Source organism: Stegodyphus dumicola, chromosome 4 (assembly GCF_044657685.1).
Source record: "Stegodyphus dumicola isolate Sdum_Otavi_A_Nest chromosome 4, ASM4465768v1".
In the NCBI taxonomy this organism is placed as follows: Eukaryota; Metazoa; Arthropoda; class Arachnida; order Araneae; family Eresidae; genus Stegodyphus; species Stegodyphus dumicola.
Genome location: NC_140771.1, coordinates 9,843,939 through 9,861,431, shown reverse-complemented (window position 1 = coordinate 9,861,431; position 17,493 = coordinate 9,843,939). Strand labels below are relative to the sequence as shown.

At 33.7% G+C, this 17,493-nt stretch overlaps 1 protein-coding gene across 2 annotated transcripts in view; it reads left to right on the top strand.

Annotated features, from left to right (window-relative positions):
- Window positions 1-17,493, top strand: part of LOC118187786 (fatty acid synthase-like) — a 171,565-nt gene that overhangs the window by 118,424 nt on the left and 35,648 nt on the right. For both annotated transcript variants that reach the window (XM_085814529.1, XM_085814530.1), the window contains 4 exons: window positions 5,895-6,049; window positions 10,535-10,732; window positions 12,628-12,957; window positions 14,527-14,646. In XM_085814529.1, coding sequence (XP_085670655.1) covers window positions 5,895-6,049; window positions 10,535-10,732; window positions 12,628-12,957; window positions 14,527-14,646 — 803 coding nt within the window. The remainder of the gene's footprint in view (window positions 1-5,894; window positions 6,050-10,534; window positions 10,733-12,627; window positions 12,958-14,526; window positions 14,647-17,493) is intronic.

Below are 17,493 nucleotides of genomic sequence, written 5' to 3'. Positions count from 1 at the left end.
TGAGTAAAAATAAATACCCCAAAAGATATTTTTATTGCTTACTTTAGACGATTTTTGTTGCATAGTACGTAGTGTCCCATCACTTAAGTGAGCCATTTTCTGCTCCGTTCTAAACAATTGTATTTTTAATAAATTAATATTTTGATATTTTGAGAAAATGTATGTTATGTAATAATTGTTACTAAATTTAAATTGAAATGAAAACTAAAAAATTTTTTATTTAAATTTCATTTTTATTTAAATTTAAATAAAAATGAAAAACACCCACAAAAAATTTTACATGTTTTTTAAATTTATTTTATTGCAGTTTCCTTTTGTAAAGCACAAGTGTCCCATCACTTTTTGAGACACTGTATTTCATACTTTCGTTTTCGTTCCTCATATTCTTCTTTTCGCCTACGTTCTTCAATTTCTTCTTTTCGCCTACGTTCTTCAATTTCTTCTTTTCGCCTACGTGCTTCAATTTCTTCTTGACGTTTTCTTTCTTCAATTTATTCTTTACGCCTACGTTCTTCAATTTCTTCTTTTTCCTTTTTTTCATTTATTATAATGTTCAACCATTCTTTGGCGCATTCTTCATCGTACTCTTTGTTAGCCAAAATTATCTTTTTCAAATTGCTCATTTTATGACTCTCACTTACATCTTCTCCTAATTCTTCAGCTAATATTCTTAAATCGCATTTCTTTGCCTTACCGAAAATAGACATTTTCGTGTTTATTAAAATGCAAATATATATATATATATGCTATTATTATTAACTTCCAATTAGACAACTTAGTAGAACACAGTTATTGGTATTTCATAAGTTTGTTTGACGTTCTAAATATATTTCAAAATTTAAAGAGATGATAAAAATAAACTCTCTTTCCAAAATGATAAAAATAACACAATTAAATTCTATAATAAATATGTTACATCAATCAATGCACATACCTTGAAATTCAAATTCTTTTCAATTTATTTACATATAGCAAATTCTTGTAGCTTTAGGCTTAGATTTCAGAATAATCCCGCTTCTGATTTATATTAGCTTCCTTTTGTAGTTAAATTAATCACTCATAAAATGGTTGTAAAAGACAAACAAACATTTATTTAAAGATAAATCTTAATAACTTACACGTAACGTACTCGTAAACGTACATAACATAACTGTTACGAAGCGATTAACGATACTAATGCGTTCCGATATCCAATAATTTTGGATACAAAATATTCATGACGATATCTTTCATTTATATTTAATGAAAACACCAAAATATATCACAGCAATACACATACATCGCAATGGCGAACCACAGTTACATAATGTTAAAAACACAGAATTCTTTTGGCGCAACAGCGCCCTCTATACTATGAAAAGTTCTAACAATAACAAACGTACTTACTGCATCGTACCATTAAACATTTCAAGCGTACATCATCTCAATGTATATTTTTAAAATTATAAATAGAACGACATCCAGAAATTAGCTGTTGCCATTTTCTCAATAGATATTTTGTCTAATAACAATTAAATAATTTACAATCGTGCTTACAACTCCAATCAAAGGTATTACAATTTTCAACAGTCGTATCGTTGATTTCGCATATTTTGAAAACTGAGTATGTTGCTTATAAGGTAGTTTATTTTCAACTTAGGTTGCACATTTTACAAAATAAATTAAAGCAGTGCTCTCAGACTCAAATTACCCGCCAGCCGCAAGCACGATCTGAGAACTGCTGACGGACCAAATTTTTTTTAAACAAGATTAAAAAAAATTATTAACAATATAAAAAATATTTAAAATAATTTAAAATTTTTCTTGCTAAGTACTTTTCAAACCGAAGATAAACAATAATAATAATTTAGCAAATGAAAAGAATTCAAACTTACATTTATTTTTTCCTGAAATTTAAAGTTTGGTACCTGTAAGGCATTTTTATTAGTTACACTTTATAATGGAAATATATTGGCTAATAAATATTAAATTTCCAGACAGATGTTTATTTCAAATAATTCTAACATATTTAATTAATCATTAAATAATTAAATTTAAACTGAAAGAAATTATGAAAACTTAAACATTTGAGAGGAAATTTTTTAAGTAGTACAAAACTTCAGAATAAATAATGATAATATTTTATCTTATTATTATTAAATGTTTCTTCGATGCATAAATAAAAATAAGTACGTTCATATGTAAATAATTATCTCTTTTTATTTCTTACTACTGACAGACATTCTTGATGGCGTTTCGATTTTGATAAAGTTTGTGGCCTAGGATAGAAATTATCTTTATCACGGACGTTAGATGCTTATTGGTCAACCTTTTTTTTTTTTTTTTTTTTCTTCCATGTACGAAGTAAAGGAACTATTCGAACGAAAATATCATTTGAACGATGTTTTTGCATGGCATCTGTACATACGGACAGAATAAAGAACTGTTTTTGACAAAGAGATTGTAAAATGGATTTAAAAGGGTTTCAGAAGAGATTTCTTCTTGACATCTGTACGTATGTACCCACGGAAGTATGTATGTATCCCGCGTAACTCAAGAACGAGTAACCGTAAAATGTTGGAATTTGGTATATGGGACTCCTATAAGATGTAACTGTGCCCCTCCCTTTTTCGTTGCAATCGGCTGTAGCAATCGTATATATATATATATATATATATATTCCCACCCTATTACCTGGCTCGGTGAGCTTAGGTTTTCATTTTAATATGTTAATTAATTGCGCATTTTTTGCTTTAAAAGTGATTGAATAGTTTTTATATTCCGGGTGAACTTGTAGAGACATTAGGATTTTTTGGAAGCAGGAAAGGTGAAAAATTAGCAATCGCCTTCGCCGGGATTCGAACCACGGACTTCTGGAATACCGGCCCAGCGTGCAGAACAACTACGCCACCAAGGCACGCTAGGAAGGCAGGAGAAATATCTTATATACTCTCCCCTTTTAAAGGGCGACTGGGCTTTTTAAGGGACCCAATCGCCAAATCCTGGTTGAGGAGAATCATCATCCAACAATCTTTACCACGAAGGCACACTGGGAAGGCGGGAGAAATACCTTATAAGCTTTTTGTCTTTAGTTAATCTGCATGCAATAGTTATAGAACAATCAAAAATTTAAAACTTTAAGTGACGAATTAAGCCTAAGGAACCGCCATTTGTCTACACTTAAAACTCAGTAGAATAATAAATTAAGACAGTTTCTGCACCTTCAGTGTCTTTTTGCGGAGTGGGAAGCAAAAGTAAACTTTCAGCTTTGTGCACCGATAAATCTGCCTACTTGCGGAATCTGCCGAATTGCTTGTTTTTGCGTAGAAACACTAATTCTAAAAACTTTTTAAACTTTTTTAACTGTACTAGATTCTTTTTTTATCTTACAAATTTTAATGAAGATGTTTAAAGTTTTTATGTATTTTTGCTTTGTCGCGAAGGGAAAACTGAATTAATTGAACGAGAAATGTATATCTAATGAAATTCAAGGAAATAAGTTTAAATGAAATGCAGCAAAAAATGTGTATAATTTAATAGGGCATACAAGGAAAGCATGTGGTGTCCACATCAGATTTTTTTAATTAATTTTTTCGACTGGGGAAAAAGCTATTCATAATAAATGCATTCCCGAACAAGTGTATAATAAATAATAAATGCATAATGAACATAATAAATGCACTCGTAGTGCAAAAAATTAGTAAATGATTTATTTTTGAAAAGTATGAATATTAGTTGATAAAATTTGTATCTTCAAGTCTTTGAAATACTAAGTTTTATATCACACTGTGAATTGCTTGGCTCCAGATTTTCTGATGCATTATGCACGTTACTTTTCAATGGTAATAAAATTAATATAAGTTCGCTCTTCAAATAGTTAAAATCTTTGAACACTGTATTTGCAAGAAATTCGTAATTAAAATATCTTCGCGGGACGCATAAAACTGCTTCAGTGGCAACATGCGCCCCGCGGAGCGCCACTTTGAGACAACTGAATTACGGGATGGAGAGCGCTCGCTTTCTTTATCACACCCAGTTATAAATTACGCCATGAAAAGCGAAATCGCGAGTTTACTTGCCGCAGGAAAATGCAAGCGATGACCAGTAATATCTGTCAATATCTTGAATTCTTAATTAACTTCAAAATCATATATCTATATAAATTAATGTATTTTTTATTACTTATTCTAAGCGAACGTACAACTTTTCTCTCCCATATCTTTGCCATTAGATGAACTAGTTCCGCATGAATCAACATTGGAGTCTTGAGTTTCATTAATTCTGTGATCTGTCATGAATTAAATAGAAGGTGCACTATTTTACACTCCCAAATCTTTCACGCTGAATGAACCAGTTCCTTGTGAATCAATATTAGAGTCCTTAATATTAGAATATAATATTCATACCAGTTTCATTAAATGCTTGATATGTCATGAATTAAATAGAAGGTGCACTGTTTTTCGGTCCCATATCTTTCATGTTGCATGAACCAGTTTCACATGAATCGGTGCTGGAGTCTTGAGCTTCATTAGTTCCATCCTCTTTCATAAATTAAAAAAAAGGTGCATTATTTTTCGACCCCATATCTTTCACACAGAAGGAACCAGTTCCGCTTGAATCAATACTGGAGTCCTGAGTTTGATTAGTTCCATGATCTGTCTTGAATTAAATAGAAGGGGCACTATTTTGACTACCAAATCTTTCACACTGAATGAACCAGTTCCTCGTGAATCAATATTAGATTCCTGAGTTTCATTAAATGCGTGATATGTCATGAATTAAATAGAAATTGCACCGTTTTTCGGTCCCATATCTTTCACGCTGAATGAACCAGTTCCACGTGAATCGGTGCTGGAGTCTTGAGCTTCATTAGTTCCATGATCTGTCATAAACTAAATAGAAGATGCATTATTTTTTGGCCCCAGAGCTTTCACACAGAATGAACCAGTTCCGCATGAATTAATACTGGAATCTTCTTGAGTTTCATTATTTTCATGATCTGTCATGAATTTAATAGAAGATGCATTATTTTTCGGGCCCAAAACTTTCGCACTGAATAAACCAGTTCCGCATGAATCAATATTGGAGTCTTTGGTTCCATTAGTTCCATGATCTGTCTTGAGTTAAATAGAAGGTGCATCAATTTTCGGTTTCATAACTTTAAATGAATTAGTTCTGCATGAACCAATATTAGAGTCTTAAGTTTCATTAAATCCATGATATATCGTGAATTAAATAGAAAGTGCATTATTTTTCGCTCTTTCGTTAAATTACCAATTTGACAGAAACGTATTTATAACTTCTTTTTATTTTCTTCTATTACTTCTTCTATTTTATTATCAACAAGGTAAGTAGTTTCTCTAAAGACTTACCTGTCTGCAAAAAGCCAGTATCGCTGAGTTCATTATCACCGCCGAAATGAATAATAAATATTCTACTGAAATCATATTTGATGAGAACAGAGCTCTTATAAATATAACTTCATAATAGTAAAACTGGCTTAGAAATATAATATTCTATTAAGTGTCCAATACTTTGTTGGTGCCGCATGAGAAGAGGTAATTAAATAAATAATTCAACAATTTCTGAATTTATCAAGCTGACACTTTACCATCACCTGTACATTCTACATATGTCTGGTTCGAGTTGAAAGTCGATATCAATTCCTCTCTGTGACTGGTACAGAAGGTATGAAATACGACAGTATATTTCACTGCTTATTCCTAAATGTTCTATTTTCAGAGAATGTTTCATAATCATCAATAATCAGTAGTCAACACATATTGTGAAAAGCCTAAAGCAAAACCTGGGGATAATTTTATTTAAATATTTTTTCTCATATCGCACTTCTATTTTGAATTATAACAAGTTTTTTTATATTTAAAACGATAAAAAATATTATTTTTCTTTTCAAGATGTGTTTTCATAGAGCAGCCAGCTAAGGGACCACAGCTGCCACCGTTCAGCTTAGACGAACCCTTTTACGATCATATTGTAAAAAAGAACTTGCTCATGAATGTATGGAAGAATGGATTATGGGGATCTTTCAGGCACTTACGAATTCATGGAGGTAAAATTTCTAGTATATTTTGTAAGTTTTTCTTCTAAACTTCTAAACTTTGTTTTATTTATGATATTGATTAAAATGTCTAAAATAATGAGTATTTTTTAAATTACTGCATTGTATGTTTTTTGAAAATTGTATAATAGTTATTTATTAAATACAACTTTTCAGCGTTTAAGGAGAAGGAATTAGCTAACTTCAAAGTTAGGTAGAACTGAGAACAAACGCTTCTAAATAAATAAAATCCTGTGCTATACATTTATTAAATACAGATGTTTGAATGAATCTGTAGTCACTTTTAGGTTCAGTTTTCGAAAACATGACATGAGATATTTCCTGCAACATGTTGAATATTAATTTTTAAAGGATTTCTTTATCCTTCTTCTGATAAACAGTACATTAAACATTATTTCCTTAGGTAATATAATAATCTCACAGACTGGTTGTTATTTGTGGGATAACTTTATCTCTTCTGTTTCTATATTATCTTTTCCTAAGGACTCTTCCTTTTAGGGAGGGGACAAATAAGCGTCTAATAACCTTTTCAGCGGTATTAGGTCTGTTTCTTTTTAAATAAAAAATTAATCGTTGATATGATGGTCAGAAACACACCATGCCATTAAAATATTTATTAAGACTTCTTTTCAGCCCCTCAAACATGTGTTAGTGTTTTAGGTTACATAAAAATCTTTTTATCTTTTTTACTTCCTTGTGCGAAATAAAGGAAGTATTGTAATCGCGAAAATTTTCCAGTATTATATTTGAACGAAAATATCCATTTTGACCGCTATCGAATGCAATTTAACGATGTTTTTGCGTGATATTTGTACGTAAGGATACAATAAAGGACTCTTTTCCCAAAACAGGTTGCAAAAAGGGATTTAAAATGGATTCAGAAGAGATTTTTTTCGTGACGTCTGAGTGTACGTACGTACGCACTTACGTATGTATTTCACATAACTTCAAAAAGAATAGACTCAGAACGGTGAAATTGTGTATATAGGATTACTATAACATATAGTTGTGCATCTCCCTTTTTTGTTGCAATCGGCCAAAGCAAATATACCCACTCTGTTACTCGGGTTCGTGAGCTCAGTTATTTTTTTCTGATATGTTGGTAAATTGTATACAAATAGATTGAATTATGCTGTTCTTATCCTCCGGTTAAGAGTTTTATGTTTTTAGTTAATATGCATGCAATAGTTGTAGAATTATCAACAATTTAAAAGGTGTTTACGTGCGGTTAAGCCCAATTTTTTTACCATAGCAGCCGTATTTGTTTACATTTGAAACTTAACAGAACAGTGAATTCAGTTTCTGCACCTTCAGCATCTTTTTGCCGGATGGGAACAAAAGTAAACTTTCAGTTTTGTGCACCGAAAAATCTGCCTTCTTTCCCGCTGGCCGAATTGCTTGTTTTTACGTAGAACCTCTAGTTTTAATTGTATATTTTTTAATTGTTTTAAATGTATTTGGTGTTTTATATTTTTTATATTTTTAATGAAGGTATATTGAGGTTTTATGTATTTTTGTCTTCTTGCGATGTGAGAACTGAATTAATTGAATGATAAATATATATAATAAAATTCGAGGAAATAAGTTTAAATGAAATGCAGGAAAAACTGCTTATAATTTAATTCTGTAAAAGGAAGTCCACATCAGATTTTTTATTAAAAAAATCAAAATACGAGTGCATATTATTGTCAGTCAGCAATACAAAATAAATTCTATTTGCTTTTGTTACTTTAAAAGTAATGTATTCCCATTTCAATGTACACTCACTTCCAAAAGTTAAGCACGGAGAGGAAAATGATAATTTCCGGAAACCAATCAGAATTGAAGAGGATGCAATTCGCTGCAGAGGCGGATGGAAGTATACAAATATGTTAGGTAACAGCCAATCGCGCTTTCATGCCAAGAAATATGCAAAAAAGGCAGTCTTATAAGAGACCAGCTTTATGAATGATTACAGAATTTGATTGTAAGTGCTTATAAAAGGTGATTAAAACTTTCGTACAATTTGTTTTTAAGACATACGTGTTTCTATGACTTCCATGGCGACTGCTTAACACGTTGAGCGAAGCGCCGGTCCCTGGGACCGGCAGCGAACTTTCCGTGTGGCCGGCGTCTGCGCTGGGGGCCGGCACTGGAATTTTCGTTTGGCTGGCGTCGGTCAGCAGGACCGACATAGTATTAAAGTTAAAAAATAAATATAATCTCAATGAAATGTGATCAAATTTAGTTTTAATGAAATGTATTGAAACATTCTAAACAAAAATACGGCTTAGCTCGCTGCCGGCTGAACGGAAAGGACAGCAAATTCGGCACCGCGCTCAACGTGTTAATTCTGCGGTGGTTGACCACCTAATTGAAAGCATGGTGACACGGTGTATACTTTGTAAACAAACAGATGAGGGAAGATCACATAACCTATTAATGTCCTTTTTTTTTTTTTTTTTCCTGTTATGCTGTTTAATTTCGCTTTATACATAATTCTGTTTAAGTCTCCAATATGTTATTATCTGATAACTTACAAAAATGTAATATTGTTTTCATTTCTGTATATAATTATTGATTTTGTTTTATGCATAAATATATATGCTACTTTCCTACCGAATTTTGTGTCAATCAAAGCAGTATTTGTTGATTTTTTTGCATTTTACATCTTCGTGCTTAATTTTTGGAAGTGAGTGTATTTTAAGTAACAGTTCACTTGAAAATTCTTGCCTCTTCCCAAAGCAAGGGGAAAAAGTAAATTCTAATTAGAATCTTGTATCTTAAATAAAGAGAATTCTAGTTAAGAAATGAAAACGTCAGTGAAATAATAAATTATTTCAGTGAAAAATTCAAATAAAAATTTTATCTTTAAACAAATAGCATATAATCCAAAGTATTTAAAATTAAGTGAAATTATTAAACTTTAATGAAAAGACTTAATTAAAACTAAACATACCCACTCTGTTACCCGGCTTGGTGTGTTTAAGTTTTTATTCTTATATTTTGGCAAATTGTGCATTTTTTGCTTTAAAAGTGATTGAATTATGTTATTCTTATATTCTGGTTAAGGTTTCTATGCTTTTAGTTAATATGCATGCAGTGTAGAATTATCAAAAACAATTTAAAAAGCCGCTACATAGCTTAACAAAGTCTCTATTGTTTACATTTGAAACTCTTAGTGGAATAGTGAATTAAGTCAGTTGGTGCATCAAATTGCGTGTCTTTTTGCCCAGTGTGAACAAAAATAAACTTTCAGTTTTATGCACACAAAATTCTGCCAACTGGCCGAATTGCTTATTATTGCGTAGAAACTCTAATTTTAATTGCAAAATTGTTTTTTAATTGTTTTTAACTGTATTTCGTGTTTTATGTTTTTTCTGTATTTTATAATTTTTAATGAAGATGCTTTGAGCTTTTATGTACTTTTGCATTGCCGCGAAGTGAGAACTGAAATCGGTGAACGAGAAATGTATCTCTAATGAATCATTCTGTTAATTCTAATCTATCATTCAAAGAATGCAGTTCTCACTTCGCAGCAAGGCAAAAATACATAAAAATTCAAAACATCTTTATTTAAAAAAAAGATAAAGCACCAAATACAGTAAAAAAACAATTAAAAAAATTTCACAATTAAAATTACACTTTATAAGCCAAAACAAGGAATTCAGCCAATGGGCAGGAAGATAGAATTTCGGCGAACAAAACTGAATTTAAAAAAAAATGACTCTACACAGTTACAAAATTGTTTTAAATGACGCAATAATTCCTATTTTAGCATTCTAAAATTTTAAAAATAAAATCAGTTTTGTAAAAATTATGAAAATTTGCAAAAATTACGAAAATGTGAATTTCGTGAGATAGCTCTGATATCAGAAAGCGAAATTCATCATAATAACAACAGCAAAACATTTTTTTTATCTAAAATTAAAAAAACCATAAATCTTTGCCTCATTTAAAACATTTGGTTGTTTTTGTTGTTGGTTTTAACCAAAGCTCACTTGTCTGACCTATAGTCAGCCCACGAAATCCCTCTTGGTAAGGATCGCAAAGTTACGCCTGTCGTTGGCACCTTACAGGGGACGGTGCGACTTTGCTCAGTTCCGTTCCCAGTTTTGATGGAGAACCACCAGGTGGGGATAGATTAGAGTGTCTCACACCTCTTCTTCCCTACCATCAACCTCTCGAGAGGACTTTCGGCTCGCCGTATATTTAGAGTGTCCGCATGCCGAACGAACATTATACATTTAAAAACATCCATGCCTTCTTCGGGATTCGAACCTGAGCCTTTCGGCACGGCAGTCGGCGACGCTAACCTCGGTACGGGTTTAACCATTTGCGTAACAACGGTTGAGGAAATAAAAGCTGGGTAATGACTTTTTTGGGCTTGGTGCATATTTTAATAAACGCTCTGTTTATACCTCTCAGCTACAGAGAAATAGTTTTAACCATTTTAATATAAATTTAAAGTTTTTATTTATTTATTTATTTATTTAGGCAAACCATTAGAGCCTGTTGAACACAGCTTCGCCATGTGTGCCAAGACAGGGGATCTCTCTTCATTTGAATGGAGGGAATCTCATATAAAATACACTAAGCTTCGCCCAGATCAAACGTTTCACGTGTACTACTCTGCTTTGAATTTCCGAGATATCATGATCGCTTCTGGAAAACTGTCTGCTGAATTTGGAAAGGGTAATGATATTATCTTATTTTCTCTAATACACTGAATAAAAAGCATAAACGAGCTTGGAAATCCTTTATGGATTTAGTACTTCATGCATTGTATTTTTAATGATATTATAAACAAAAATGCTTTCGATTGAAATAAGCCAGTTACCATATTTGCCCCTCCATTTTTTTACTAATTTAATTGCTTAAAAGCCAAGAAGGGAATTTTGCGCGATGTATACTATTTCTGAACAAGGCTTTAATGATAAACATAGCACATTAAAAAAGCACACATAAAGATGCATTATAAAATTATTATATTATGTCGTTCAAATGCTTTTTAATTGCAATAACATTCCGTTTACTCGCATAAGATACGTTCCTATTGTGCATACATTTAACGTTGTTGCATAAATCAGAAGTTTCTAAATCATTTGTGGAAAAAATGAGGGAAAAAATTATGCGAGTAGGGAGACATATCATACTCTATGTTGATATTCAAAATAAAAGTTTATAGGTCAGCGTTTCTCAAACGTTTTTCAGTTGAGGACCAGAAGATTATAAATTATAATGTTCTGTAAAACACCTTATTCTTGCTCTCTTCGAAAGCAGTTTTTTAACGTATTACACTATAGTACCTTTATCCGTATCTGTAATCCGGACGTCCATTATCCGGAATGATCTATAATCCGGACTTCAAAGCAACAAACTTTTTTTATATGCTTTACGCATGCGCGTTTAATGATTACGCATGCGCGTTTAGCACAAAAAAACGAAGCAACTTAAACAACTTACATTGAAAGAAATGTTTAATAAAATAAACAAATAAATATTAACTTTTATTTGGGTAAATTTTGATACCCTTTAGATCATAATTGCTCTTTATTTCATAAATTGCGGTTTCATATTTTTAATTGTATAAATTCTGCATGCCATCTTAAGAGATTTAAATTAATGAGCTATAATCCGAAAAAAAAACCCTAATCCGGAATCGCCGAAGTCCCGACGAGTCCGGATAACGGACTTTGTACTGTATTAATATACTTGTATATTTAAAATACAATTAATTAAAATTCACTAATTTTATATTGGCTAATGTTTTTGTTTTTAATAATTCTAGGCTATTAGAGTTTGGATAATCTTTGCCTTATTAATTAAAAATTAAACCAACGCTGATTCTCACATGAATGAGATACGAGTCTGTTGATTCTTGCATAACTGTTCTGTATTTGGATGTATGCTTATAAGAAGCCTTACAGTCATAGTGCTTTAAATGCCTCTTTTGCTGCTGATATGTGTGAGAGTTCAACAACAGAAAGAAAACCATACTTACAAAAATCTATGAGCTATGGGCATCTGGGTCCGACGAGCTGGCGCATGCGTACCTAAATCTATCAGCGGTTTGGGAGTATTTTTTCTAGTGATAAAGTTTTGAGCGCAGTGTGAAAAAATTGAATTGTGATTTTGTAGACTGGCAGACTAATAATGGTGTATTTAATTATGGCAAAGCACACTAGGGCTATCTGCCTAAGGGGAGGGTTGCCTTCGTGGAGGACTTTCTAAGGGAAACTGGCTCGTATACACGTTACACATGGGGAAAACCACGAAAACACCCATGCAGCCAACCCGTTCGCCGGATTCGAACCTCGGACCGAACTACCAGTGTTCAGCGACTTTACCGCTCGGCCGCTGGTGGGCAGACTGGCAGACTAAAGGCAATCCTCTGCGCATATTAGAAAGTTTTTTTCAATTTGTTTGCGTTTAGAAAATGAGATTCCCTGTTGGTAGCTGGTCTTTAATAGCTCCAGTTAGTACCATTAGTTCGTTTTTATTCATATAAACCTTTTTTTTTTTATTTAAATGTTTTGTATTAACAAACCAGTTGCGTTTTAATACTAATTTTATTGTTATTTTTACAGATCCAGAGGGTAGAGATGACGTTGTAGTAGGTATCGAGTGCTCTGGAAAAGATTCAGACGGCCGCAGATTGACTGGCATTGTCCGAAACCGAGGTATCGGAACAGCGAACAAAGTAGAAAGCTTAATTTCACTTGAAGTGCCAGATAACTGGACTTTAGAAGAGGCTGCCACTATCCCAGTGGTCTACATGACATGTTATTATGCCCTGATAACACGTGCAAGACTTCAGCCAGGGGAAAGCATTTTAATTCATTCGGGAACAGGAGGTATAGGTTTTGCCGCAATTTGCATTGCACTGAGCATGCAGTGCGAGATATTTACCACAGTGGGTAAGTTATTGATTTTGTTACTTCTATAAACTCAGCTTTTTTCAAGGGATACAAACACAAAAAGAAAAGTTGCTTTTACACTTAATTTTCCTCCATTGAACAGGCGGTCAAGATTTTATTTTCACTCAGCATTCTTTACGCATTAGATATTTTGTATTTCATACATTTCTAGCGCAAAATGAAGAAATATGAAATTGCATTTTTGCATAATGGCATAGCTGCACAGATATTTTTTTTTTTCCTTCAGATTTTATAAAGTGTTCTAGAATATAGTTTAAAAACATTTAGTATTAAATTATATAAAAATGTGGAATTCTTATTTAAGAATCAATATAAATAGTGAAAGTATACATATTTTTTTTTATTTTAAACTGCCAATAACTAATAGACATGTATCTAGAACGTAAACCAATCATATCAAAAGTTAATCATAGAATTACATAATATTAGTCATTTGTCACCATGCTCGGTTTCACCTATTATATTTCAAGTATATCATTAAAGTTCTTTTTGAGATCTTATTTAACTGTTCACATATTATTCTACTTATGTAAAACCAGAAAGTGTACGAAATCTTAAAAAAGCTAAATTTACGTACTGTTAAACTAAAAGTCTTTAAATTAAACTAAAACTTTTATAATCGGCGTCTGCCATATCTCAAGATAACAACAACCCTGCATTATAATGAAATAAAGCATTTTCATGTTTACTGTACTAGGTATCTGTCATGCTTGTCGGGGTTGCTGAGACGTGGCACGATACATTATTGGAATTTTAATCCTTTATTATATAGAAGCACGACTTTTATGTACAACTATTTACATGAGTTTGATATTATATGATTTAAAAAAATAACTCCAATGAAACACAGGTGTTCAGTACCTTACAAATTAAATCAGCCCTGCTGGATAAACTTCAAATTCCAACTCAAGCGTAAACGCCCTACCACTCGTTCACCATACAACTCTCCTCTATATCACTTACTGGATTCTTACCGCGAGGTAGCAGCTGATTGGCAGACCGCAGGCAGATACATGACAGTATCATTGGCAGTGGTGACATTAATATTATATCTATACGCTGTCTGAACTGAAGTTCATGTCTCCTGTATTAAAAAAAAAAAATAAAAAAAAAAAACTAATGTCTCTACAATGGCGTTTGAGATTCGGTGACTGGGTCTCCTAATTCCCAGTCACCCTTTAAAAGCGGGAATATTTTTTCCTCCTTTCTGCATGCCTTCGTGGTATAACGGTAACACACTCGGCGCGCGTGCTACACGTCCAGGTTCGAGTTCCGGCGAGGGCATTGCACATTTTTTTACGTCTCTTGCATTCAATAAAACCTAATGACTCTACAAGGTTTTCTCGAAATCATTTCTTTCTGGGATAGATAGCCCTCACATACATTTTCTTTAATCAAATCAATTTCAGAATCAAAACGTTGCATAATTCAGAAGCAAGGTGCATGCGAAAATTACAGCGAACGAAATTTTAAATCTGCTGTTTTAAGTAATACATCATGTATTATTCAAAATTATGACCAAACTAATGGCGCCATTGTACTTTACAGGTACCGAAGAGAAAAAAGAATATTTGAAGAAAACGTTTCCACAAATTAAAGAAGAAAATATTGGTTGCTCACGTGATTTATCATTTGAGGTCATGGTTAAGACGAGAACAGCAGGAAAAGGTACAGTTACGCATAACTTTTCAACATATGTATCATATAACCAAATGTTTGTGTGTAATCTTTTCAATGAATTCTTTGTGTTTTAAGAGTTCTTTTCAGACAATATTTACAATTTCAGAATTTGAGAGTTGCTAATTTTTTAATAAATATAAACTGCAAATTGCTTTTTATTAATCGTTGACCCACCAAAATTGTAAGTAATGACGTATGGTGTACTGCCACTACAAGGTTTAATTAGATATTGCAGCAAAATTAATACATATTGAATTATCACTGAAGTGCAGTCACCTGTTAAGTAACTGAGACTTCTAACTTGATAACGGCCTAAACTTGCGTTAACATCAACACATAAATAACAGATAGGCAATAAATAAAATTTAAATAGCAAGACAAACATACAATCATTCATCTTACAAGACTCTACACATAAACGAGAACTGATCGAGCGTTGCAGGAGCCTAACGGGATGGGATATATCCCTGAGAATGTCTTAGAAAAGTTTTACACTGGCTATCATAAATTAAGGAAAAATCACAAAAATAGGGATAACTCCCTCAAAAATAATACAAACCGTGTAAAATTTAAATATATTGTCAAGAAAGAGTAGCTGAATAAAACTGCAATATGCAAATTAGTGGCGCTGCACTTAGAATACGTCAACTGCGAAGAGAATAAAAGTCCATGTTTGAGAGCAAGCCTACATATTTCACTGTGATAGTGACATCAGAAATCTGAGATAGCCAATTCGTAACAATGACCTCCAGGCATCATTTGCCTGCAGAACTACGATGGAGAGCCATTGGGAGACTAGAGGCAGGATAAAGTCAAACAGAAGTGGCCAAATGGCTAAATGGGAATCCTTCTGTAGTTCAGAGACTTTGGAGGCGATCTCAAACCACAGATTCGGCATCTAGGAGGTTTAGCCAAGGACGGCCAACTGCTACGACGAGCGCCGATGACCGATATATGACATTATGTGCACGCAGGAATAGAAACGCTACTCCGACTCTTCTTAGATCCTCCCTTGCTGCAGCCACCGGAAGGTTGGTGTCAACATCAACTGTGCGTAGAAGACTTCAGGAAGGTGGTCTGTATGCGAGGCAATCAGCCATTTGTGTGCCGCTCACGTCACGCCATAGGAAAGACCGTTTCCAGTAGGCACGACAACGTGTCCACTGGACGCCTGATCTGTGGAGGGCTGTTCTCTTTACGGATGAGTCTAGGTTTAGTCTAGAAAGCGATAGTAGGCGTTATTTGATATGGAGAGAACCTGGAACCCGTTATCATCCGTCGAAAAGCCGTTAAAGAGATGCATACGGAAGAGGCAGTGTCTCTGTTAGGGGTGGCATCTCTTTGGATGGACGCACAGACCTTAATGTCTTTCCAACGGAAATCGTGAATGCTCCGGTTTATAGAGATGACATCCTTGATGCTTATGTGCGCCCATATGCCGGGGCAATAGGTGATGCTTTCCTGTTACAGGATGATAACGCAAGACCACACAGGGCTCGCATCGTAGATGATTATCTTCAACAGGAAACAATTATGTGCATGGAGTGGCCAGCTCGATCCCCGGACTTGAATCCTATCAAGCACGTTTGGGATGCTTTAGAGAGACGTCTAACTGCTCTCAGTCCGCCCCCTCAGACCCTTGCCGCGCTTGCTACTGCTTTGCAAGAGCAATGGCTCTCGCTTCCTATGGAACTGATAGACCGCATAATTGAAAGCATCACGCATCGCTGTATGTGCTGTATTGCTTCTAAAGGCGACCATATTCCATATTGAAGGTACGTTTCCTATAGCAAACCGACACCTTCGATTTGTTCATTTTATATATGTGCTAATTTCTATAATACCATAATTGTCTGGTAATTTCTTTTTATGTTGTTTGATACCTTACTATGTGTTGTATATTGTGGGTAATTTTTATAAAATTCTACATGTAACTTTTTCAGTAATCGTGATTTTTGTGATTTTTACTTAATTTATGATAACCAGTGTATATACAATTTATATTGCGGTGCCCAAAGGGACTTTTTTTCATTTACACACACATGCACGTTTCGAAAGCAATTTGGGCTAATGTCCTTTTTGACTAAAGATATTAAGGTTGTCCGGAGAATAATGCATGTTTTTAAATTATATCTTTAAAGTATCATAACTCAACTCAGAAAAAATTCTTTTAATCAAAATAACAACCAGCCAAATAAATGCATTTTTGCCAACGCAGTACAAGTTTATTTATTGCAGGTTTATTTTAAGGTTAAGTTTTATTAACAGGTTAAGTTTATTTTAAGTTTATTTATTATGTTCTGGTGTTGTGGAAGCGGTAAAGTTGTCAAAGGCGTTTTTGACCTCGTCTTGGTTTCTGAAGCATTTCTTCTGCAGAATGTTATCCAGATGTTTGAAAAAGTGGTAATCGGTCGGCGAGAGGTCAGGCGAATATGGGGGAAGGAGGGAGAGTCTCGTATTCCAATTCATTCAATTTCTGTAGGGTCAGTTGCACAACGTGTGGCCGAGCATCGTCATGGAGAAGAACTGGACGCTTTCTATTGACCAATGCTCAGCACATGCTTTGACATTTTTGGTGCATTTCGTTGATTTCCTGACAGCATTTATCTGCCGTAATCGTTTCGCCCAGATTAAGACGCTGTGGTGGATCAGATCGGGCGCACACTATCAAACAGTCACCACAATTTTCTTTGGGTACAAGTGTTGTGGTGTCTGACCGTGGTCCAGTCACTGAGCTGAATGTCGCCAGTTGTTGGAGATAATCCACTTTTCATCGCACGTAACGATTCGATCAGGAAAAGTGTCATTTTTGTTGCGGAGAAGAAGAGCGGACGA